The sequence below is a fragment of the Setaria italica genome, chromosome V, assembly GCF_000263155.2.
Source record: "Setaria italica strain Yugu1 chromosome V, Setaria_italica_v2.0, whole genome shotgun sequence".
Taxonomy (NCBI): Eukaryota; Viridiplantae; Streptophyta; class Magnoliopsida; order Poales; family Poaceae; genus Setaria; species Setaria italica.
In genome coordinates this window covers 7895110-7920228 of record NC_028454.1, presented here as the reverse complement: position 1 = coordinate 7920228, position 25119 = coordinate 7895110, and the positions used below count along the sequence as shown (strand labels likewise).

General features: G+C 46.3%; 6 protein-coding genes across 6 annotated transcripts; 3 read left to right on the top strand and 3 right to left on the bottom strand.

The window, feature by feature from the left end:
- Window positions 1–7542: 7542 nt before the first annotated feature.
- Window positions 7543–8274, top strand: LOC101776503 (16.9 kDa class I heat shock protein 3). Its single transcript, XM_004967969.2, has one exon. It carries the CDS (start codon window positions 7631–7633, stop codon window positions 8081–8083), a length of 453 nt encoding a protein of 150 aa, XP_004968026.1. The 5' UTR covers window positions 7543–7630; the 3' UTR covers window positions 8084–8274.
- A 2126-nt stretch (window positions 8275–10400) lies between these two features.
- On the top strand, window positions 10401–11201 carry LOC101776908 (16.9 kDa class I heat shock protein 3). The gene has a single exon (XM_004967970.2). It carries the CDS (start codon window positions 10527–10529, stop codon window positions 10974–10976), a length of 450 nt encoding a protein of 149 aa, XP_004968027.1. The 5' UTR covers window positions 10401–10526; the 3' UTR covers window positions 10977–11201.
- Window positions 11202–12205: 1004 nt separating this feature from the next.
- LOC101777313 (17.9 kDa heat shock protein 2) lies at window positions 12206–13081 on the bottom strand. The gene has a single exon (XM_004967971.3). The coding sequence runs from the start codon at window positions 12961–12963 to the stop codon at window positions 12472–12474; it is 492 nt and encodes a 163-aa protein (XP_004968028.1). The 5' UTR covers window positions 12964–13081; the 3' UTR covers window positions 12206–12471.
- Window positions 13082–18936: 5855 nt separating this feature from the next.
- Window positions 18937–21942, bottom strand: LOC101775978 (rust resistance kinase Lr10). Its single transcript, XM_004971579.3, has 3 exons — window positions 21198–21942; window positions 20752–20796; window positions 18937–20535 (listed from the first exon to the last, which is right to left on the bottom strand). The coding sequence occupies exons 1-3, from the start codon at window positions 21835–21837 to the stop codon at window positions 19400–19402; spliced, it is 1821 nt and encodes a 606-aa protein (XP_004971636.1). The 5' UTR covers window positions 21838–21942; the 3' UTR covers window positions 18937–19399.
- Window positions 21943–22278: 336 nt separating this feature from the next.
- LOC101777729 (16.6 kDa heat shock protein) lies at window positions 22279–23123 on the bottom strand. Its single transcript, XM_004967972.2, has one exon. It carries the CDS (start codon window positions 22949–22951, stop codon window positions 22505–22507), a length of 447 nt encoding a protein of 148 aa, XP_004968029.1. The 5' UTR covers window positions 22952–23123; the 3' UTR covers window positions 22279–22504.
- Window positions 23124–23263: 140 nt separating this feature from the next.
- Window positions 23264–24753, top strand: LOC101778141 (probable calcium-binding protein CML16). The gene is made up of 2 exons (XM_004967973.4): window positions 23264–23352; window positions 23759–24753. Exons 1-2 carry the CDS (start codon window positions 23264–23266, stop codon window positions 24546–24548), a joined length of 879 nt encoding a protein of 292 aa, XP_004968030.2. The 3' UTR covers window positions 24549–24753.
- The last annotated feature ends 366 nt before the right edge of the window (window positions 24754–25119 follow it).

Genomic DNA, 25119 nt, shown 5'->3' with positions numbered 1-25119 from the left:
CACGGATTGATAAACTTTGGATGGAATACTCTAAGGGAAAAGCTACGATGATCCGTTCGCTTGTGGTTTACAAATTGGCGCGCTAATTGCCATCAACAGAGGCTCCCCTTTTATGGTAGGAGCTAGCCTATCTTACATTTCAAAAATACCCTTACTCAACTACTATATTTTAGGAATATACCATACATAAAAGTCATTGGTATACACGTGTTCAAATTGGATTTCTCCACATAATCACGTTTCTCTCGTCACCACCATCTACCATTGGTCCTTCACTCACGATCCTTCCGCCACGTGATGATCCGGAACGCCAAGACCTCCAGCAAGTTTAAGCATATGAGGATACGCCATTCCTTTATTTTGACAAGCTAATCCTTATAATCAACCTCGAAGGATTTCCTGTTGTTTCCTTTCCTACAAAATGGACAAATGGAACTGTACCAACGTTTGGTAATGAAATCCAAAGCTTCGAGGGTTAGTACACTAGAAACCTTCCAATACCGATGACACATATAATCTTCCAAACCTTCATATCATCGGGAACATGCGAGGGTGATTGACTTCCACACTTCTGCAGATCGCCTCAAACATGCGATGCTTACATTTATTTCCCACGATCGACGTTTCGAGGGTAAAGATTAATTTGGCCATACCCAACAAACTTGAATTTAGTTGGACAAATATTGTAAACCAACCAATCAGGCTCTTAGATCATTCAAAACAAAGTCTAAAATCTCATTTTGGTAACAAAATAAAAAAATTCCTACTCCAATAGTGACCCAATACCGTTGCCAATTTTTTCGCATGCCCCCAAAAATTCGCTTCCTATCTCCTAGTCGTCCGACCGACGTGCCATTTTTCTAGTTTGGCTTGTGTCTCCTACTTCCTCCACCACATCCTCCCTCATCCCTCCTCAGGGGCAACGTTGTATGTCATGCACACCTGCCACCTGCCAGCCACTCCACGTTTCCGCCCTCCCATTCTTCCTGACATCGAGCCTGCCCCCTCCGCAGGTGATGCCGGGGCATGACCCGATGGGTGACGACGGCGGGTGGTCGGAAGACTAGCTCGGCATCCGTCTCAACCTCTTCCACTGCAGCCCCATCCAGATGGCGCAACTGCAGACTTCCCACACTGCGAGCTCATTGTAGCCCTCCGCAAGGCCCCAATCTGAATGCTCTGTAAGACACCAATCCAAATCAATCTTGGATGGAGATTCTTCCATGGTGTTCAATTGAGTTTGGATTTCTTCATAGCCTCTGAATCGTGGTGGTGTTAGTTCAGTACGTATGCTTGCTTTGTCTATTGTTACGTGGCAAAATATTGAATGCTTGAGGTTGTTAATTGCTCTTTTTTGATTAATTTCACCCAGGGCAGTGGAGTGTTTGTCTTGATCATCTGCAATTTCAATTGCCAGAATCAGTACTGCACCAATGGTGCTGAATATGAAATTGATCTCCCCGTGTAAAAAAAATATATTTGTTTGGCCGATTGTTGGGAGATCTTAGAATAATATCTCACCTGAATGCTCTACTGATAAAATTTCATTTGACTTGCTTGCTAGGCTCTTGTCCATTGTCCTATTTATTTCTTGCTAGTGGTGATTGAGAGAGAGAGGGGATGCGGCAAGAGAAAGAAAACACACACAGAAGGAGAAACATTAGGTACTTTTCAGTGACATAAAGAGTTGGGTCTGACTGATTAATGATGTGGCATCATTGGAATTTTTTTGGATTTAATCTTTTAGGAACGGGAGGGGTTCTTTCTTAATTCCAATATTTTTAGCAAGGTTACGAAATCAGATTTTTTTAGCCTCTATTTTTTTGGAACTCTTGGTGATGCTCTTAGAGCCCCTCCTACTGTTGCCGGAAGTATGGAGACCCTACTAAGCCGCTTTTATAAATTTACATACATTGAAGCTTGAACGGGGACTAGAGATGAAAGATGAAGAGAACAAGAGTACAAGACCCTCCTGATGTTTTTTCTTTTTCCCTAGATCCACTATTGCGTCTACGAGATAGTTGATTTTCTTAGCTCGTTGTTGCTTTCCTAAAAACAATTAAACCTTATTTTAGCTTGTTGCAACAGCAAATACTTCAAAACACGATTATTAGTTCAAACTTTTCAACGGTCAATAGATTCATAATTTCATAACAACATTGGTTCTTTCCATATGGATAACAGATCAATACAACCACTGATAAATGAATAAAATTTTAATCTTTAATTATATTTAGTAACAAGAAAACTATAGCTCATTCAAATACTATATTTATGAATGATTTTTTAACCCTTGTCATCAGCTTCTTTCTAACATTTTATTTTCTGCTTTACTAGCCTGTTTCAACACTCATGGACTGTTTCAACACTCATGGACTGATCCAGGTGGCCAACCTATTTACTAGACATTTATGCCTTACAAAAGTTTTGCCATTGTAAGAATGAGCATGAAAACACTACAAATCCCTATTCTATCCTCACGCGATTAATGCGGATGGAAAAAACTAGTCCGATCTAAATGAGTGCGACAATGCCACTCTAGCATTTCTACTAATCACTAATATGCAATATGCACAAATTTACATGTAAATACTCAGCGATACAACTTCTTGACACCTGTTTGGTACTTTAAAATGAGTTTACTTAGTTAATTTCTATTTTTCAACACTATTTGTCTCTAAGGACAACCCGTATTTCTTCCAACCATTGTAAAACTTGTTATTTATATTAACTAAATTACTGTTGTACAAGCACATGACTTTATTATATGTTATGAATCCTAGGCAATACCCAAAAAATGAGAAAAAACTTTGAAATCTTTAAATGGAAACTTCTAAAACAAAGTGTGTCTATGAGAGTGTTGCCAATTCATTTTTTTATTCTCCTCTTGAGAGTAACAAGTTATTTCTTAGACCAATAATCTTTTAATTGGAATATATGGACAAACATCTCCCTCTATGGTGGTGTTGGTAAGATTGGTGCATGCATGACTTCTTTAATGAATTATTTGTGTATGCCTTTGCATCATAAAAAAAATCCTTTGTGAAATACGATTTCCTTATATGAAGATAATTTTTTTTCCGATTCTGGTCTCCATACAATCACAATCTTAGCCCAAACATACAAAGAGACAGCTAACAAATAGCCAAATACCACTAAATAGCAAACATTCTTGCGACTTAAGCAAGCATGAATAATAAATATCCACTATGCCTTGAAAAAATATATATGACCATTGACTCCAAGATTTATTATGCCTATTTTATCATGGTTTGTGCTTCCTGCAGCCAAGATGAGTGTCTAATGTGTCACCCCCTCCCCCTGATAAACCACCTGGGAAATGTCTTTTGTGAAGTATTTGTATTAATGTGACTTAGCTTGTTATAAATCTCGATATATTGGGAGGTTTACATGCAATTTCTAGATTCAAACATAACCCAAGAGTTAGTTTTTAATTCCAGTTTCGTGCAACCCATGTGTACGTACCAAGCTAGTGTTAAAAAGCATCCAGTAGGCCATATCATTTTCGAGTGTTTCTTCCGATGTATCCAGACAAAAGTGGGCCATTGTTTTTTAGGATAATTCTAGGTGTTACCAACCTACCGCACAAAAAATGCAACACCAAAATTGTGTGACAATGTTACTAATAACCTATCTATTCCTATTTTGGTTGGAATTTATTACATACTATTAGGGGTGCTACCGTGCATTGGTATAGTACCATAACAATTTGGAGAGCATCTCTGGTACTAATCACGGTAGAACCGTCAAAGTGAATGAAAAAATCAAACAAAAAAATGTATGGATAGAGAATGTGATCTGGTATGTGCAAGAAAAATCTAAGTACGAAGAAAAACTTATGCAAGGAGGAATGAAAAAGAGAAATCAATTCATATGTTTCGGTTCAAGCTCCAATCTGAATTTTTACATGTGCATAGTTGATACAAACTTTATCCATCTACATTTTTGTTGAAATTTCTGTGTATGTTTTTTTTATGAAACAGGAGGTGTTGCCCCCTACTGGTTATATATTAAATTATAAAGGATGGGTAATACAAAAATGAATTTATGTGCATGTTTAGATTTGCTACAGTGAAGTCATTTTTTACAAATATCAACCAAAAACTTTTTTTTGCAGGTTCTATTTAGGAACGTATTGGCTTCGTCACTCGACGCACTTTGCAGCATGGTGAAAATCAAAAGGTGCTAGTATTCCATGTGTGCCGAACGTTGGAGTCATCAGCAATGCATTTCTTCGGTTCCCATGAATAGCTTTTTTGTTTGTGGATTGATTTGTAAGCTTCTATTAATGTCGTTAAACACTTGGTCGAGGTCATGTAGCATTTAGCTACACGCATAATACTTGTAAAATTACATCTTTCGGAGGTGGTTGAAGCTGAAATTTTCTTTTCATTATCTAAAAAAACACGTGAGTTGATATGGGGCAATTTTTTTTTCAAGTTGAGGACATCATCCCTTCACCTATTAATTCATGTGAGAATACAACATTTTTCTTGAAAAAAAAAGAGAGAACTTTGTGGAAGGGAGAAATGTTCTGCAAAACTCCATGAACATGTAGAAGAGAATACGCTATCTCTGCCGGGAGCTCATAACATTCGTTCCTAGGGAGAAAGAAGGTGTGCTTTTGGACCATAGTTCCCTTAGAGCAACTCCAAAAATCCCCTAAAAAATTCTTTCCCAAAACTATCTATTAGGGGCTCTACTAATTCCCCCCCCCCAAAATCATGTAACCCCACAGCAGATCCTCAATAATAAACTCCCCAATACTTTAAAACTGACCATGTCATCACGCTAGACCCCTCTGGCAAGTCACGTTGTAACTTATCTGTCCATCTCCTCTCCCCATTCTCCATCCTACGGCTCACAAAAATTCAAAGCATCTGACTCACAAGTCCCACGCACGCATACATGCAAGTGAGCCGTCGTCTTCCTCAATTTTCCCTTGCTTCTCTCTGCTTTGCTTAGGAAACCAGAGCAACAGCCGAATTCGTCACCGGCGGTCTAGATGGGCAACAAGAACTAAGTAAAATTGATTGTCCGAGGCCTATCCATCTCTTATGCGTTCTCATTTTTGTTGAAGATGGCTTAATTTCCTGTTGGTTGCTGCTCCTCTGCTTACCTTCCCGAGCCGTTGATCGGAGAAATTGCTGCTGTCCAAGCTATTGGAGCCGGTCTGCTTTGGTGGGTTGCTTCAGCCAGGCTGCAGCACTGGCCCGCCTGCGCTCGCCTACCTGGGTTGCAGCATCCTAGTGCTGGACCTAGTACTGCTGGCAAACGCAGCGGGACGACGACGTGGCAGAATAACGATGCGGCCGGACGGCGCTGCAGGACAACGATGCAATGGCGCGGCGGCCGGCGTGGTGGCGTGGCCGGACGGCTTGGTAGTGGTGAGGAAGGGGCAGCCGTTGTTGTAGGGTCCTGCAGCAGGGAAGGCTAGGCTAGCGGTGGCCTGTCGACATCGGCAACAGAGCACCATGGGAAGGGAGAAAGAGAGAAGGAAGAGGATGCACAAGGCTAGGAATCGGTCGCACGCGGGATGCTAGACCGATTCCGGCCAGCGGCCACCATCCCGCTAGTTCCCGGCAAGCAGCCCCGGCGATGGATGTCCCAGCGGCGGCGGCAGTGTGGAGCGAAGCAGACAGGGAAAGAAAAGAACGGGAAAGTCTGCGATCGGGGAGGAGAGAACTCACGCAAATATGCGGGATGATGGGATCTCGATTCCGCTCCGCCAATATTTGCAGCAGGTTTGGAGGAGCTGTTGGAGAGCTCTTTTCCAATCTTTTCCCCTAATTAGGGTAATTTAAAGGAGCTTCAGCTCCAGTGCTGCGTCGAATTGATCTGAATTGGTGGGCCCGTTAAAGTCAACGTTCTGCACGGTTCGACGGCCACTGCGTCGAATTCAATCGGTGGGACCCACGTCGTACTTAAAAAAAAAGCAGTTTTCCTCCTCCGTTCTCCTTCTTCCTCGTTCCCCTTTCTCTCTTTTTGCAAGCAGATGAGTCCTGCTACCGCCGGATTCGGCAGCCCCAATCCCGGCTGAACACGAATGCGAGCTCCTCTCGTGCCCCTCTACCGATTCTTCAGCCTCAGAACAGAATTTCTTGGTTGCTGCAGCTCCCATGGATTAGGGGCATTTGACAGATGAAGAAGAAACCTCCGATTCAGATGCTGGGGAGGTCAATCCAGTTGGGAAATTTCTAATTCGATTGATGGCGAGCTCTATTCGCCGGCCGAGCTTCTGTCCCTATGTGCTAGTTGGATTGATTTGTGAGATCGATTGATTTCTTCGGTCCCTCACCCGCGGCCGGCGCCTGTCCGCACGGCACCTCCATGGCCACGCGGATGAGCGCAAGGAGCGCCGTCAAGGGACTTCTACGCCTGCATGAACTTCATTCAGGCAGCATCGGCCTCGACTCCGTCAGGCGGCATCAGTCTCGACTCCGGGCAGGATCACCCTTACGACCCGGTCCCCAACTCTTTAATCGCTTGAGTTCGACTAGGGTCATGTTTAGTTACCCCAAATTCCCAATTTTGGCACTATGCAAAAAGAAGATTCCCCATCACATCAAACTTGTGGTACATGCATGGAGTACTAAATGTGGACGAAATCAAAAACTAATTGTACAGTTTTGTTGTACTTTGCGAGATGAATCTTTTAAGTCTAATTAGTCAATGTTTGGACAATAATTCATAAATACAAACGAAATGCTACAGTTGCGCATTTATGACAAAATCCCAACTTTAGCACTTCCAAATTGGGAACTAAACAAGACATTTGGAGGTCGATTTCCAGTCTGACACCGAAACGCCGTTGTTGACTATGTGCACGATTCGCTCTCCTCGTCTCATAAATCGATTTTGAGATACCCCTTGTTTACTTCACCCCCAACTCCCAACTTTGACACCATGCAAAAAGAAGATTCCCCATCACATCAAACTTGCGGTACATGCATGGAGTACTAAATGTAGACGAAATTAAAAACTAATTGCACAGTTTTGTTGTACTTTGTGAGACGAATCTTTTGAGCCTAATTAGTCAATATTTAAATAATAATTCACAAATACAAACGAAACGCTACAGTGTTAACAGTAATTTGGCACCTCCCAATTTTGCCAACTAAACAAGGCCATACACTGGAGCCGGCCTTATTACAACTTTACATGCCACACTGCTGAGCAGAATGGATTTGTCATTGGCTCATTGCCGTCAACAAGATCAAATCAAGCTGATCTGGCTCGCAGTTTTCTAAAAGCAAGTAATCCAACAAGGAACTGAACCGAAGCAAGTGGGAGATGGAATTAGGGACGAGCTAAAAAGAGAGCATAAACGGGAGTCGTCTAGAAGAAAATAGAAAAGCAGAGAAAGAAGGAAGGATAATAATGCTGAGAAGTTCGTTTTTAAAAAAAAGATAATAATGCTGAGAAGCAGGAGGAAGGTGAAGAGAATTCCAGATGGTTCACGAGATACGTTCCCTCACCAACCTATAAGTACCCTGCCTCGGCTCCAACCCCCAACCATCGAGAAGAGCTGAAGAGCACACAGACAGAGCAACGCGTGCAAACGACTTGATCCATCCACGCGCGCTCACAAACCCAACCGACAACAACGATGTCGCTCGTGAGGCGCAGCAACGTGTTCGACCCCTTCGCCGACTTCTGGGACCCCTTCGACGTCTTCCGCTCCCTGGTCCCGTCCGTCGCGTCGTCGGACCGTGACACCGCCGCCTTCGCCAACGCGCGCGTCGACTGGAAGGAGACCCCCGAGGCGCACGTCTTCAAGGCCGACCTCCCCGGCGTCAAGAAGGAGGAGGTCAAGGTCGAGGTGGAGGACGGCAATATCCTGGTGATCAGCGGCGAGCGCAGCAAGGAGAAGGAGGACAAGAACGACAAGTGGCACCGCGTCGAGCGCAGCAGCGGCAAGTTCCTCCGCCGCTTCCGCCTGCCGGAGGACGCCAAGACGGACCAGGTGAAGGCCGGCATGGAGAACGGCGTGCTCACGGTCACCGTGCCCAAGGCAGAGGTGAAGAAGCCTGAGGTGAAGGCCATCGAGATCTCCGGGTAGGCAACCATGCATGGACATGGGACGACGATGATGCTCCGGTTCTGGTCGTGATTGGTTGATGTGTGTGACATGCATGGTCTACTGCGTATTTCTCTTGGTTGTGTCTGTGTAATCGTCTGCAATCCATGTTCTCCCTGTGCGTCTTGAGCATATATAAAAGTGAATAAAGTATCGTCTGCATCATTTAAAAGAGAACGAGTGCCGACTGTTAAGTTTTTCACAAGTGTTTTCCTGCTCTGTTTCAGTGCAGGGGATAATGCAGTATGAATTGTATGGGTCGCTCGTTTGGGAAGCTAACGGAGTGCAGTTCGAAGTTGCAAGGCATGCAGATCAGCAAGCTCCCCGAAAATGAAGACGGCGGTAATGTAATACTGCAAAAATTGAGCCAGAAACAAGATGGCCCAGCTATATTCAAACCTCTTTGAGGATGAACAGTTTCCTTAATAAGAAGGGTTGTACTCTGAACGTGACAACCTGAAACTGCAACCGGAAAAATGTGCCGATCCAGATTACAAATGTCATATAGTTCAGAATTCTGACTTAGTAGCTATTCCCTTCGAATGTTTCAGAAAAATAAAATGTCTACTCCTCACAGTAAACAACATGTGATCACATATGATTTTTACAATTAACCAAAATCAAGGTTTTTTAGAAAATAAATTAAAAGGAATGGATATGTGTTTTAGTTCCTCCCTAAATTGTGGACCACTTCATCCTGCTTAAAGAAAGAACATATTTGCTAGACCTATGGTTAATGGTCTGTTTGGATTCACCATAAACCGTAAACCAGGAGAGGAAGTTGTCGTAAATGTAAGACAATACTAATTTTTGTCACGAAGCTGTTGGAGGTAAACTACAACAAAAAAAATTGTTAGGTGGTCATTTAAATTCTTTTCTTTAATTTACATAGTAGAAATTAGTGTACACTAATAAGTGTCCTTAGCATAATGGGGGCCAGAGCCCCCTCAGCTCCCTTCATCCACCCCTTAGCATACCGATGCCAAAGTAGTGGAACCCTCTAACCTAAAGTGTAGGAATCATGTGTCATGGACCTCGATTTGGGGGTAAAGTCTCTCAGGCCTTGTTAATAAGTCTCCTTTTTTCCAACTTTATCACTGTGCAAAAAGAAGATTTCCCATCACATCAAACTTGCGGTACATGCATGGAGTACTAAATGTAGACAAAATCGAAAACTAATTGCACAGTTTTGTTATACTTTGTGAGGTGAATCTTTTGAGCCTAATTAGTCAATGTTTGGACAATAATTCATAAATACAAACGAAATGCTACAGTTGCGCATTTATGGCAAAATGCAAATTTTGCCACTCCCAATTTAGAAATTAAACGAGGCCTTAGTTGTTACTATAGTAGATGCAAAAAACTTGTGATCTTGACGTACGATACGTTCAAAATCTCTTTAAAATGAAGCAAATTTCAATTGATAAATAGTTATCGTAGGATCAGACTTGATTGTTTTTTCTTCTCTCTATGAAAATATTTATCTCGTTCCCATAGCAATAGAGCTAGTAGAGGGACTAATAGGGGCAATGGCCCCCCTCGACCTCCACGTACACTTTTATAAACACATTTTTTCATACCATCAACAAAATAACAAAATACATGATCTCATCGACATTTGTTGTTTCGTTGTTTAGGAATGACCAACACATTCTTCTAGAATATAGAGGCGGTATCTGAAATAAATGTAAGAATATTATGAAATACTTTTTCAAGATAGACCTACATGTATAATTTTTTTAGTTCCCACAAGGCTAACGTTGAGAAATTTTTGACATTTGGAACCGTACAAAGTTGTCCTGTAACTGTATTTTTCACTATCCTTTACTCCTTTTTTTTTAAAAAAAATCTGTCTGACTTGGCAAGGTTGCTGAGGAACTGTCAATTCAATGTAGCCCTGCAACAGTTTTCCTTAAAATCCATCCGTGAAAAGAACATCACTGGAATGCTCTAGTAGCACTGTAGTACCATGCAAAAGAGGGCTGCACACCGACACAGCGCTCGATCGGCTTCCGCAATCATTCACGATTATTCTCCTTGCCAACCAAATCCATCAAGCTTTGGTCTAGAAACCGACAAAGTGGACTGCGGATGGGAAATAAAGATGAAGCAGAATGGAGAAGAGCACCAGACTGCTCTAGAGCAGCGTGTTCCTTTCTGGAGCAGACCGGAACAACGAAAAGAAAAACTAAATTATTGATGACCTAAAACAAAATAGTAATCAACTACCAGAAAAAACAAGGGAACTCCGGAGGCTTCTCGAGCCGCTCTTGGCGAACCTATAAATACTCTGCCTCCCTCCCCTGGCCACCACACCACAGATCAAAGCTTACTACAGCAGAACAGCGAGCTCTAGCTGCGAACAAAACACTTCAGCAAATCCACCCGTAGTCTCCGAGCTCATAAACCCAACCAACCGACGAAAATGTCGCTGGTTAGGCGCAGCAACGTGTTCGACCCCTTCGCCGACTTCTGGGACCCCTTCGACGTCTTCCGCTCCGTAGTGCCCGCGGCATCACCTGACCGCGACGCCGCCGCCTTCGCCGCCGCGCGCATCGACTGGAAGGAGACGCCGGAGGCGCACGTCTTCAAGGCCGACCTCCCCGGCGTCAAGAAGGAGGAGGTCAAGGTCGAGGTGGAGGACGGCAACGTCCTGGTGATCAGCGGCGAGCGCAGCAAGGAGAAGGAGGACAAGAACGACAAGTGGCACCGCGTCGAGCGCAGCAGCGGCAAGTTCCTCCGCCGCTTCCGCCTGCCGGAGAACGCCAAGACGGACCAGGTGAAGGCCGGGCTGGAGAACGGCGTGCTCACGGTCACCGTGCCCAAAGCCGAGGTGAAGAAGCCTGAGGTGAAGGCCATTGAAATCTCTGGCTGAGGAAAGCTCGTCAAGGTCGCGATTGCTGCTGTGTCGTGCTCGGGTCAAAGTTTGGTCGTCGTGTTTCTGAATCTTTTGTGATGATGTCGTACCCCTCGGTCATGGTGTGGTCAATGTTGTGTTTGCCGGGTCGACCCAGGCGCGCTATGGGTTATGTGTGTGTGTGTCTGTGCAGTTGTTTGGTGTCATGGTGAATAAATGAAAATATAAAAAGTTTTTCTTATATGTTTGATTGATGACTTCCATTTACGTATTTTGCTCTCTTTTTTTTCTCAATCCTCTTTGCCAAAAAAATCCGTCGCGTCGAGGGCAATTTCAGTGCAATGTTTCTTGGGACAAAATTCAGCCCAATATAGACCAACGCATAAGCCCACACAAAAAAGCAGGCATGCCACATTAAAGCCTGTTTCGGCCCATACAAGGCCATCCCCACGAAGGCCCAACTTTTCCAACCCATTGAATGTCTCCCATGCGATCGCGTTAGTAGGTGGCGACTGACTGACTAGGCACCATGCCGAACAATTCGCCCCCCCCCCCCCAAAAAAAGAGCACCATGTCCATGCTGAATAGCTTGTATCGTAGGCTGAGTCAGGGAGCCAGTGCTCAGTGCTCAAATGGCCTACCTGCTGCTGTTGCTGCGAGCACCCGCCGGTCCAGTTCCTCACTGGCTCTGTCCTTGTCGTCACCCTGTTTCTTCTGCAACCCAGTTATCGGGTTGCAGATCGATGCCACAATCCCCCAACTCTTTTCCAGTGCTGCGCCGTGCTGTCTCGCAACTTGCGATAGCTCAAGCTCGCTGCTAGCTGTTGCGATTTGGGCTCCGACAAGGCAACCGCGCACAACGCAAATATCCCCATCCGCGTGCTGGTGGTGCCGTACGAGCTGGTTGGTGTGATGGCGCGCATTATCTCTTACCCTTTCGTCAACAGCGAAAGTGCCGGAAGTCGAAAGCAGAAATGATGGCCGTACAGGAACAACTAGCCTCTCTCACACACACACCCGATATTTGCTTCCATCACTTTCGTCTGCGAAGGTTTTGCAGTTGGCAGCGTCGACATTCGATCGAGCACTTCATCTGTATCTTAATGATGATTTCGTTGAGGAAATATGGTGAAATTCTCCAGTTGGGCTAAAGTCAAACTGGCTGGTTGCAGTAATTTGTCGCAGCTTAATTACCACACGAAGAAATTAGTAGGGCGCAATAGCTAGAATAAAGAAAGGAGAAGATATTAGTAGAGACAGAATTCCTTGCAGCTTATATGTTGCTCTTCATTTACCGAGCACTGAAGAAGGATGAAATTACTACATGGTGGTGCAGCCGTGCAGGCACTTTCTTTTTCCTTGTTACATGCGTGCAGGCAGCCCCGTCACACTCACACACACCGAAAAGTATGCAAGACCAAACCAGAGGAGGAAGCTTCAGACGGTACGACGTGGCGCGCTACTCTTCATTCAGCAACAGAGCGGCGCCGTGATCGAGCCCGTCGGCGTCGGATCAGCAGGGCCCGGCCTCGATGGCCATCGCCGGCGCCTCGGCCGCCTTCTCGGCGTCGGCGTCGGCAGCGGCGGCGATGGCCCCGACCTTGGGCACGGTGACCGTGAGCACGCCGGCGTCCATCGCGGCCCTGACGCCGTCCACGGCGGCGTCCCCGGGCAGGTGGAACCTGCCGAGGAACGTGGCGGAGCTGCGCTCGATGTGGTGCCACCCGTCGGTGCGCTCCTCCCGGCGGAGGCTGCGCTCCCCGGTGATGACGAGCACGTTGCCCTCGTCCACCTCCACCCGCACCTCCTCCTTCTTCACACCGGGCGGCAGCGCCGCGCTGAACACGTACGCGCCCGCCGTGTCCCGGCTCTCGATGTAGGTGTTGGCGAACGCCGAGGTGTCGCTCGCCTGCCACGCATCGGCGGCCACCGCCGTGCCGAAGATGCTGAAGGGGTTCCTCCACGAGTCCAGGGCCAGCGTGTCCAGGAGCCTCACTAGCGACATCCTCGATCGCAGGCTCTTGGTTGGCAGCCTCAAGCCAATGTTATGTTGCTAGAGCTAGTAGCTTTATCAAGTGTACGTGTATGCTTGGAGAGGTGCTGCTCGGCTAATGGCCCGGCACGGCTATTTATGCTTGGCGTCCGGCGTCGTCACCGTCGAGTGTCCTGCTGTACTATAGTGGTTTGAACGGTAGAACGGGTCATTTTGGTAAATTTGCAGCTGAACTGACTGATTCCTGATCTGGAGAGCTCCATGGAAGGAGGAGAAAAAAGAAAGGAAAAAGATGCTGCCGGCGGCCGGTTACCTGCCCGCCTGACCGGCGTCCCATCCGATCGGCGGTCGACGGGCGCGATCCGCCGGCGGCTCGCCATCCGCCGCTTAATGGCACGTTGGCGTCAGCGTGTGAACGATGGCTACGTGGCTCCATACGTGCGGTCGCTGTACGGTTGCCTCTACGCTTTGGGACCCCTACGGGACGGCGACACCGCCAAATTTGTTCACACCTCGTCGTCGAGGTGGCCTGGCCGTACACCAGAGACGTCACGCTGCGGCCTGTGGGTTCCTTAGCGTTGTTGGTGTCCCCGCCGCCGTACCGGCAAGCCGGAAAGTCCAGCGAGAGTGCTGCGGGGTCCTTGTCCGGCAGTTAGGGCTCGACGGACGGGTTCACACTTCACACTCTCCCCAATCTTATCTTAAGCGAAGGGACACGTGCGCCTTTGTTCAAGTTGAAGTAACAGTGACGAATCACGGGCTCTAATCTTTGTTTCCTGGTTGATTATTTATTGTAAGATTATCGAGCTACTATGGATTCTCGGAGAATTAGATCGTTCCTGAAGTTGAAATGACTTTTGGATTCGGAAAACAAAGCTTGTGATATGTATATATGCGCAAAGCTTTTGAGGTGTATGAGTTTATGAATAAGTTTTGCGGGGAGCTAACAAAGTGTCATTCTTAAATATGGATTGCAACATTAAGATTAATGTCAAGAACTACCATTGATGCACAAACATTGCAGGAATACTTGAAAGATGGACAGTTAATTCATATATAAGGAAGATGGTTGGATAGCTAATATCTTTTAGGCAGATAGTCCATCTTTCATGTATTACACATCCTTTGGCCTACCTTTTAAGCTAATAAGTTGAAATGCATTTTTCCACTCCTTCGAATCGTTTGTTTGGCTCTTTTGAAAACCTTTCTAAAAATGCAAGATCAGACAAGCATCCAAGAAAATTTCTCACCGATCAATGTGCATGTGCAACCATTGTGGCAGAAGTTGCTTTTGTATTCCCAACTACAAGCTATCATCTTTGCTTGTGAAACATTTATTATCTACATGGTGATAAGTATCTCAGTAGCATAATTCATAAGCATCCTCATAAGGTTCTAGCTGATTTTGAGAGGTGCCAACAAATCAAACTATTACTTCAACAAAAAGTGATATGAATTAATTATTGAGTCAATACAACCTTGAAGAGAACGCATGGATGGTAAACCTATACGATTTAAAGAAAAAGTGGATTGATGTCTGCCTTGACTCTTTTTTAGATGATATGACATCGACTCAAATGAGTGAATGTACGAATAATGTCTTCAAGAAAAGATTTCATAGAGGGAAGGTTTCCACTAGTCTTCGTGAAAATGATTTGGACAAGATTTTTAAGTCACATCAAAAGAAACTGGTTCTCACATCATGAATTTACCTATACAAGGTGGATGTATTTAAAGTTTGAGAAAGAATTTAATAGAAAACTTTCATTGTCTTCTGAATTGTTACATATTGAGGGGTCAATCCTGACATTCATAGATATGCCTATATACACAATTGTATTCAACAATGCAGATATGACCATTAGGATGTATACATATTTTAAACTGCAACATCATTTTAATACAAATTGCTATTTAATGGCACACGTTTAGTTTACTGTGTAAGATAGACAACATATATGAAAAGAGTATACTGTGCAAGATAGACAACATATATGAAAAGAGAGGATTTTATATTGAGAAACAAGATAGTGAGAAGAAAATTTTAAAAACACATACCGCACATATCTCTCGGAAGGCGACATTCCGTGCGTTGAAGTGTTTGGTGCCAAAAGAACTGGTCATGATTTGGATGTAGCAATAAATAATTTGAACTTGGAAGTAGATAATTCTCTAAGTAAGATGTAAATAAAAATCAAATAAAAGGTTCCTGTAAATTCGAATGGCTGCGTCATGGACATATTAAGTGGTACAATATTATCCAGATTTTCATGGGTGGTAAAAGGTGCAAAGAGTAAACAATCAGGAAACATATTCAAAAGGTAGGAAGGGAAGAAGAAGAAGATAAGTGCTCGGAAGAAAAGTAGTGATCGGACACATCATAACATGTTTTCTCTCATTCTATGCTGCTATAGTTAATTTTATTGTTTAATCTTCTTTTATTTCATATGTCTGGTTACATGAGAAGATCATTATCAATGCAGCAGAGAATAGAGATGACGCTGCTGATCCAAAGCAAACTTCCACTTATTTTACCACGGGCTCGTGCGCCTCTGTCAAAGTCTTGAGAAGTACAGTAGTGTATGACTCACAGGGTGCAATCTTGTTTGTTTTCTCTGATTGATTATTTCTTGTAGAATTATTGAGCTGCTCTAAGATTCTCAGAGATTATCGATCCAAATCTCAGGCTGATTAGGAGGGGTCGGTGAGTCATCAATGTTTTTTGTTAGGCAGAAAGCGATCGAGTGCGCAAGGCTTGACGCTTGTAGTCTTGTGCGCCACGAATCGTCTAGTTTTTTTTTTCAAACCTCTTGCTGTTTACTTGGCTTACTTAAACAAGATCTATTTGCACATGAGACGATCGAATAAAAAACAAAAACGTCGTGAATCACTTGGGGACGTGGCGCTCGTTGGATCTCGGATCGAGGCAATGCTCTTTCTTCTTCGTTCGCGTCGTGCGTCCAAACGGCAAACTCCAAGCTGCTAGCATCAACGTAACTTTCCAACCCCTGTGAGTTTCTAAGCACGTACAGTTCTAACCCTGCTGATGAAGTGTCTCTAGGACTGACCGTAGAAGGCCCTCACGAGTGACGAAGGGTCCATGAAAGCGAGAGGGGACGCAACCGGGCCAAAAAATCAGGTACAGGTAGGTTTCAGAGCCCCCGTTTTTTCCACCGTGCCGGGCCGGCGTGGCTGTCCGATCTCTCGATCCGACGGCACGTACCCCGTGACTCGTGAGGTTGTTTTCGCGGGGCGTCAGCCGATCAAATGTGACACGGGAGTCAGAACAAAGGGCTGCAGATTCTCCGTGCCGGGAGAACGTTTCCCGCCACGCAAAACTCGCCGGGGCACAGCGACGGGTCCATCGTCGTCCGTGACCGTGAGAGCTGCGGCTCATCAGCACCCAACGCTGGTAGCTACAGTAGCTCCCAATTTTCTTCGCTAAATGAATGCGTCAGAGTACTGTTGTGTTCTGGGCCGGACGGGGATCTGTCTTGGGAATCGACTTTAATCGCTTGGCTGTGGCTTGTTTGAAGGATTGCTTGGTGGCCATTAGCCGGGAAGATCGAAGGTGCCATTCTGAATTCAATTTTTTTTTGACAGTACTTGAGTTGGGAACACTCCATCCATGTGAAGTTTCAGGGTTTTTTCCCCGAACCTGATCGAGCTGCAAGTCTGCAAGTCTTAAGTCTATCTCTTAGAAGCCACGTGAAGAGATGCTTGAATTATTACAGGTCACTTGTCAGTCAGTTTCCGTGGTACTAATCGTTGTCTTAGTGATGAAGCAATATTTGAAACGTCCGAATGAGGATTGGTGATTTGAGGGGCAAGACAAGAATTTCGTTGGGACTATGCAAAAGTTTCTTGGTGTTATCTTTGCAGCAATAGATGCTTTTTTGACAAAACTGTAAAAACCACACGTCACTTAGACTTGATATTCCACCATATAGAGAGTTTTGTTGCAAATGGCCATCCCTTTTTTAGCTATGTTATAGAAACCACCCCACCATACGCATGTAAATACTCAGCTTAATTCAGAGTAGTCTTCGCTGACGTGAAGCCACTAGATTAGGAGTCAAGAAGTTTCAGTGCGTCAAATTATTCTAATTTGACACATTTACAATTATAAATGCTACTTATAAAGTGATGAAAACTGTTGGAATGGGCTCAGCTTATATGTGGTGGGATAGTTTTTGCAATAACACTGAGTTCGAAGTATAGATGACCTTTGCAACAAACATATCCCATGAGATATAATTACAGATCAAGGGACGTGATCTTTAGGTGGTAATTTGAAACTGTGATCGCTATGAACACGTCTTTTTGCACAAGTACTGCCCTTGTTAGTTGTTATTGGCGTTGGACCGGCACTGGGTGACTGGCACAGCCTCAGGGCAAGGTCGTCGTTGGCTGCTGGGCCACGGCCATCTCGGCGTGTGCCGCGTGGCTGCTGTGTTGGTGCTACGGTGACCGTCCGTCTGTCCGTCCCCAGACGATGATGAAGGTGGTGGGGCGGTCGCCTTCCCCGCGCGCCCTCGCCTTAGTTTGGAAATCATCTGTTTCTTCCAAGCCTGGCCGCAACCTGGCGCTTTTCTCAGCCTCCTGTTCCTCTTGGCGCCGGACCGTCGGCTTAGCACCCGCACCCGTGCCGCCCCGGCTTAATGACCAAGCATCTGTGCGGCTCAGAGCCTGCGGGATCGAACAAAGGCAAAACTCATGTACTGCCGTTTCACCTGCCGCCCGCGAGGTGTTCGACCTTATGGCGCTGAAGCGGGTGACACCGGGCGCGCCGTAAAATTTTCAGAGTTAAGACGTCGACTCAAGCGCCACGAACGAGTAAATCGCACATCCTAAGCTGTCAGCCGCTTCCGCTTGAACCGAACGGTAGACATGGATGCAGGTGGATTGATTTTGCAGCTGCAAATTTGGGTGTGCTGCCTGTCAGCCTGTGGATCCGGAGCTAACTTCTGGCCTCGTGTTCTCCATGCTTTCTGCAGATTAGGCAGGCGTTGTTGACCACTACTTGCCATGACATGACTGGTTTGCCAATTGTCATGATGAGGTAGCCCAAATTTCATCAGTATGCCTGTTTATAAAACCTGTCTTCTTGGAAGCTTCATTACAGATCCAGGAGCCCATTCATAGTTAAAAAAACGTCATTGAGCTTACTAGCTGTCTGCTATTGATAATGGAGGAACTATCTTCCTTAGTGTCCTGTAAAATATTTGGGATCTTGCAATACAGATATAATCATAACCTACGCCATGCATATTCCTTCCCCTGTAAAACATTAAACAGGGAATGGTTCAAAGTTCTATGAAAGAGAATATTGATTGCGATGCAGTTCTCTTTAAATTGCTGTATATCTAGGTCCATATCGAATGGATAGAAGAATAGTTGCCTTACCATATGCACTTCTATTTTCAGCATTTATCATCTTGAGGTTTTTCTCTTTCTTATGGAGACTTGAAAGCTACTTGTGCTTGATTTTTATCAAACAGACCAATTCTGGATGTCTTATCTTTGACATTTAAGCCACTTCATGCTTTATCATTGTCAGATGACAGTCCATGTAGCAAAATATCTTTATACGTGTTACATGCAGCTCGTTCTGGATGCTGTCACATGGGTGTGATACTGTTTGCAAGATGTTGACTTATTATCTGGAGCTAATACAGAAGTTGTTTGGAAATTGGAATTGAAGCTAACTAGCAGCTGCACTGTGCAAATAGATTTTGTAATGAACACATTGATCTAACCCATGAGCTATTTAACATGCTAATCAGTTTGGGTAGCCACTACTTCTTATTCAAAGGCATACTGCGTCTTGCATCTGTAGTCTCTTTGCTGGTGGGTTGTGCAATCTTCATTTGTTATAAATTCCTTTTTTTATCATATTGCTGACATACTGATCATAACTATTTCTCAGTTCTGTTTTAACTGAATACTAACAGACAACGAATCTCCAGAAAATAGGCATGTAGACACAATTACAAAAAACAATTATTCCTAAGTGAAATGGTTTATCACATCAGTCATGTAATTCTCTTAAAGGTACAATGGTATCGTAACATTGGAGGATAGTGTGATATACATCGATGGAGTTTCAATCTTGTTTCATCCTAAGAGCTGCGTCAAGGTAATCCTTATTGCAATATTTACTTGCGCAAGTTACCTATGATTTTGAAGGTATTTTGGTAGACCTGAACTTAGTGTTGGCTTCCATGCATGGATAAACCAAGTAGGGCTCTGCTTTTGCTTTCTTGAAATTAGTCCACATCTTGCAAAAAGGTCAGTAAGCTGATATTGAAAAGGAAGCCCATAAACGGATATGTGGAGAGAAGAGTAGCAACACAACCTGGGTCACACAGCCCAAACTTGAATTCTCTCATTTGTTATCTACAGGCATCGTGGTACAGTAGTAGTACTAACAAGGATACCTTTTCTGTCATTTGTTGAAATGAGTAAGGAAACTTAAATTCTGAGTATCTTCTCCAGAATCTGTATTAATCGAATGGATTGATGATTCTGGGGGGCAAGATAAGAATTGCATTGGTGGAATTTCTAATTCAGTAACACTCCTTTCTAGCATGTCTATGACCTTGGTGATAGAAGGCCGAGCTTCTGGCATCATTTGTATGCACCACAAACCAATCAAAGCCATCTTTGTTGCAATCTCCTCGGTTGCACTTGTCACATCAAAGGTTTCAAGGGTACCCCCATTAGATAAGTGATCATGAAGCCATTCCGGGAAATAAATTTGGCTAGAATTTTCAGGATTTGTTTGCACATTTCTTCTCCCCCCAACCATCTCCAAAATCACCATTCCAAAGCTGTAGATGTCTGACTTGGTTGATACAACACCAAAACTTCTAGAGAACACTTCTGGAGCAATGAAGCCAATGGTTCCTCGTGCACCTGCCATTGAAACGATACTCTCCTTGATGTTACAGAGTTTGGCCAGACCAAAATCAGCAATTCTCGGATAATAGTTCTCATCTAAAAGGATGTTGTGAGGCTTGACATCGAAATGGATGATGCGCCTATTGCACCCTCTGTGCAAATACTCTAGCCCTCGTGCAATGCCAATTGCTATATCATATAATTTTTCCCACCCTATAGTTGATTTTGGATTTTCAGAATAGATGTATCGCTCCAATGATCCATTAGGCATGTACTCATATATGAGACCTCGCCTTGATCCTTCTATACAAAATCCAAGTAGGCAAACTATGTTAACATGAGAGGCGTTGACAATGCTTACAACCTCATTGACAAATTCCTCTCCATCGCCTCTCGAGTTATGAAGTAGCTTGACAGCAACCAAGCGTCCATCCTTAAGAGCACCTTTGAAAACCATGCCATATCCTCCTTCCCCCAGTTTTTCGCTGAAAGACCTTGTTATCCTTTTCAGGTCAGTGTACCTGTATCTTTTGGGTGTTATCCCATATCTGGATAGTATCAATTCAATATTTTCTTTGGTTTCACGATTCTTCCTCCGGAAAAGGAACAATTTTTTCCAAAGTGGCTTCAGCACAGCAAAAAAGCATGCTAAAAGCATCCCAGAAGTTGCAGATATGAACACTGTAAGTAAACGGAAGGGAAGAAACATTAAACATAGCTTAGAGTTAGAGTAGTAGTACATCAAGATTTAGCATGGCCCATATCAATCAGTAATGTGCTGAATAGCACATCATGGTGTGATGCTTCATTATCGGCTAGTAGTTTTTTTTTTTTGGATTTTGTTTTTCTTGAGCACTACAGTACTTGGATCTCTGCTGCTACGAGTGAAGTTCATACCTGCCATAAGTAACCTAATGCCATACTTCTCACCATGGCCTCCATCTGCAGATAACACATGGGTTGATTTAATCAGTGAGTAGGAAATTTACTGTTGAAATTGCTTGAGGTTATGATTTCATAGACTTTAAGAGAAAATTTGACAAGAATCACTACTTAAGTTGCAGCACAAAGCGAAATGATGAGGGAGAAATGTCCCAGTAATGATAGCTCATAGTGGACCGGGTGCATGTTAAGCAGTGACACCATCAACTACTTTAGCATGACTTGGAAATTTGCACAAGGGTACGTAATCTGAAATATAATAGGAATTTTCGTTTTTAAGATGAAAACTGTAATTTCCACATTTTACTTTTCATGTTATGCGTAACAAGTGTACTGCTTCCTATAATAGTATAATATATGAAGAGAAGTAAGCTCCGTGTGTAGAAAAATAATCATGTTACCTCCAGGGGAAGGTGAAACGCAATCTGAAGGCGACAAAAGGTACTTCCTTATGCTTCCTGATCGCACTGAGAACTGAGGGATCTGCCCGGCCTTACCATCCCCACTGAAGTTTAGGATCCATTCGAACCTCGGAGAGGCATGGCATGAAGCAAGACCGCGCTCGTCCGGTTCTGTGTTTTGGTCAACGTCCTTGTCATCCCCAAAAATGCTGTGGAAAACTGTGAGGTTGTTATGGCCGCAGCTGATCGATGAGAACCACCTCACCAAGTCTGGGTAACTGCTCTGGAAGTTGGCCACAGGCGGCCTGAAGGTGAACATGAAACTGCAGGACAAATTCTTGAGGACGCTGAGCTCCACATCCTGGACTACCACCGTACGGTAATCGTAATGAATCTGATTCAGCAATAGCTTGCTCTCAGTAGCGAGATCCAGCTCTGGACCCAGTTGGCCGCAGCTGACGTTAACCGATTTCCTACAGGCTGGATCGAAATCTGGAGTACCAACGAAGAAAGGAGGTCTGATCTCGATGGGATCGGTGTTGTTACATTTGAGCGTGGACAGGCATGAACTGGAGGAGAAGGTTGGGAGCAGGATGAAGAGGAAGACACCCAGAGAAACCGAGACTGGTGATGTTTTCATTGCTGGGTAACAAACTAACAACAGGCTATGCAACTGCGCCTGCAATATTCTGCAAAGCAAAGGCCAGCGACCTTGAGGCAATGCTACAGCTGCAGGGAAGACGAGAAGACCCGCGAAAGACTTCGAACTGCAGATCACCACACATGTCCACAGTTCCACATATGTATGTCATGGTAGGAGGAATGTGCCGTTTCGTCTGAATTCAAAGTCCCTGTCGTTGACGCGGACCGAGTTACTAGTGAACAAAAAACGACCATTAAAGTTCAAATCACTGGCTCACTGGTCAGTATGCAGTTGATCGAGTCATCGAGACAGTTCACGGTAGTAACTTGACTAACAGGTGACTCGGACTCTCAGAATCAGCATGTACCATACAGTACCTGGCAGGCTCTCTGATCACGAACTGATCGTTCCAGCTTCGGAGTCGGCGAACACAAATCCTGGACGAACTCAGTTTATTCGGCTCCACCAATCATACATACACAACAGCTACAAGAGGACACAGGTGCGCTACACATCACACAGTCCGTGTGATCCGACGCAAGACACAACGCGTAACACAAACGATGGACACGTACACAGAGATGCCACTCGTACATCACATAGTGGTACAGCTTGGCCATTCGGATCATTCCGATCACGTCCACGCAGTGAACGGATCGATCGATCAGCCGGAGATCTCGACGGCCCTGACCTGCGGCTTCTTGGCCTCCTCCTTGGGCACGGTGACGGTGAGCACGCCGTCCTCCATGGACGCGCGCACCTGGTCCAGCCTCGCTCCGCGCGGGAGGCGGAACCGGCGCCGGAACCCGCCGCTGCTGCGCTCGACGAGACGCCACGCCTCGCCCTCCCCGGCCTCCTCCCTGGCGCGCTCGCCGCTGATCACCAGCACGCCGCCGTCCTCCACCTCGACCCTGGCGGCGTCCTTCTTGACCCCCGGGAGGTCGGCCCTGAACACGTGCGCGTCGGGGGTCTCCTTCCAGTCCACGCGCACGTTGGTGAGCACGGGGCACTGCTCCGCCAGCGGCCGCACCACGCCCAGAGGGTCGGCCGACGCCCAGAAGTCCAGCGACAGAGGGTCGAACACGTTGCCGCCGCTCCGCACCAGCGACATCGCTGAATTATCGTAGTTTGAGAGCTGAGATCGAACCTGAACTTTTGATGCTGCAGCTAGTTGCTGTTGCTGCTTCGATTCCTCGCGTCGAGTGGTGGATTCTGGCTCGACGGCCGCTGCATTTTTATAGGAGGAAATGGGTGATCAGTTGGATGCGTCGTGAAGGGTCCAGGGCTCGTGTCTCCTGCTTGTTCTGGATTGCCTGTTAGACGAGTCGCGAAGGCTTTGGCGCAAAACCGAGCGGCAGATTAGCAGCACGAGTGTTCTAGACTCTGGATGGAGCGAGTGGTCTGGGTTGGTGTTGGGTGGGCCATGGATGAAATGATCGGGTGGGCTCTGGGCGACACTGACTGCTCGGCGTCGTGCGTGATGGGCTGGAAAAGTGGATCGGGGCTGAAAAGGTAGATTGGGCTGGGCTGCCATGCCTATCTCGCGATTAGCTTTCATCTACGGGCCTATCCTTGATGGGGTTGTGTTGATAGCCGATGACGTCATCGTGTACAAATTCGCCTTAACAATGCCCCCAAGGTACAGACGTGGCCGGTGATTCACGCCGCCTGCAACACACGCTTCTGCTTTCCACCTTCGAGGAAAGTTCTAACCCGAGCAAGGAAACTTGATCCGTGACACCGAGGTCCGCACCGCCCCCTGCCTCCCCGCCGGCCGTCCACGTGCCTCGTCCGCGGCGCGCTGCCTGGCAGATGCGCCAACGGAGGGAGCAGCCACGAAGACCCGCCTAACAGGTCTCTCTCACGTACGATTCCGCACGGCCCGCGGGTAGCGGGCTTTTTTTATCCGGCGACCGAGAAAAGTCGGTGCCCTGCCGCTGCGTGTCGATAGCGCGTGCGGCCGCAGCAGCGGCCTATTAATAGCTCCGTCCGGCCGGGGAGGCCATTCCAAGCTCCATCTCCATCTTTCACCTCACAAGCTCTCACAAGTCACATCACCTCCTCTTGACACCACCAGTTCACCACTTGATCGATCAAGCTTTTTCGTCTCCGTGGCCATGTCGAACGCTAGCACCGAGAAGCAAGCCCAAGCGACGTCGGCGGCGGCGGCGGCCCAGAGCCAGAGGCCCCCGGCGGTGTCCGCGGAGATGCAGAAGGTGTTCTCCCGCTTCGACGCGGACGGGGACGGCCGGATCTCCCCCTCGGAGCTCGCCGCGGTCAACCGCGCCATCTCCCCGCCGCCGACCTCGTCGCACGGGGGCCGGGAGGTGGCGGCCATGATGGACGAGCTCGACACGGACCGCGACGGCTACGTGGACCTGGGCGAGTTCGCGGCGTTCCACGCGCGCGCCTGCGCCCGCGGGGACGACGGCGAGCTCGAGGCCGAGCTCCGCGCCGCCTTCGACGTCTACGACGTCAACGGGGACGGCCGCATCACCGCCGCCGAGCTCGGCAGGGTGCTCGCGCAGATCGGGGAGGGGTGCAGCGCCGAGGAGTGCGAGCGGATGATCGCCGGCGTCGACGTCGACGGCGACGGATGCGTCGGGTTCGAGGAGTTCAAGAAGATGATGGCGCCCAAAGGCGGCGCCGAACCCGCCGCGGTTCCCCCCGCCGACGCCGCCGGCCCGGACAAGGCCAAGAAGGAGTGACGCGTGTAATCGGTGCTCGAGTGTCTCTAGCATTATTTTCGCACTAGAGGAAACGCTCGATCCTGCGTAAAGTTAATGCGAATAAACAAATCCGCCATGACTATCATGTACAATATACCCCATTCTATATTGTGGCTTACTTGTATGCGTTGATTTTCTGATGGAGACCCGTTTGGTACAAAAGTTTCTCGGAATTTCTAGTGGTTCTCCTTTTTTCAGGTTTCAGCGAGTAGTCGTTTGATTTTGACCGCCGTTACGAAGACGTGCCTATCGTATCGATCAAGTTGATTGAGCGGTTGATAGATTCTGATGTGACATCAAATACCTGTGGCCTGTAAAGAGGGATACGCGATGCCACATTGCCACTCCGAGAGAGGCGAGTCTCGGTGCCCTGCAACCAAAAAGGGTAGTTCCATCCTCACTTGGCACTGACGTTGTATCAGCTTCCTGTTCAGGCGCTAGGCGTAAACGCTAGCAGTATGTGGATAATGATTTCAGTCAAATTCCATGTGCTTCCGCGTCCACAAGTCCACCGCATAAGCATCGGCCGGAGCCAATGGATTTGGATCCT

What these genes read in the sequence shown, in the direction of transcription:
- LOC101776503 (XM_004967969.2), top strand. Translation starts at nt 7,631, where the DNA reads ATGTCGCTCGTGAGGCGCAGCAACGTGTTCGACCCCTTCGCCGACTTC.
- LOC101776908 (XM_004967970.2), top strand. Translation starts at nt 10,527, where the DNA reads ATGTCGCTGGTTAGGCGCAGCAACGTGTTCGACCCCTTCGCCGACTTC.
- LOC101777313 (XM_004967971.3), bottom strand. Translation starts at nt 12,963, where the DNA reads ATGTCGCTAGTGAGGCTCCTGGACACGCTGGCCCTGGACTCGTGGAGG.
- LOC101775978 (XM_004971579.3), bottom strand. Translation starts at nt 21,837, where the DNA reads ATGAAAACATCACCAGTCTCGGTTTCTCTGGGTGTCTTCCTCTTCATC. An exon ending in CGTTTCACCTTCCCCTGGAG is followed by an intron (nt 20,797 to 21,197) that starts GTAACATGATTA and finishes TGTTATCTGCAG; the next exon opens with ATGGAGGCCATGGTGAGAAG. An exon ending in CATTAGGTTACTTATGGCAG is followed by an intron (nt 20,536 to 20,751) that starts GTATGAACTTCA and finishes GTTTACTTACAG; the next exon opens with TGTTCATATCTGCAACTTCT.
- LOC101777729 (XM_004967972.2), bottom strand. Translation starts at nt 22,951, where the DNA reads ATGTCGCTGGTGCGGAGCGGCGGCAACGTGTTCGACCCTCTGTCGCTG.
- LOC101778141 (XM_004967973.4), top strand. Translation starts at nt 23,264, where the DNA reads ATGGATGAAATGATCGGGTGGGCTCTGGGCGACACTGACTGCTCGGCG. An exon ending in AGTGGATCGGGGCTGAAAAG is followed by an intron (nt 23,353 to 23,758) that starts GTAGATTGGGCT and finishes CCGGCGACCGAG; the next exon opens with AAAAGTCGGTGCCCTGCCGC.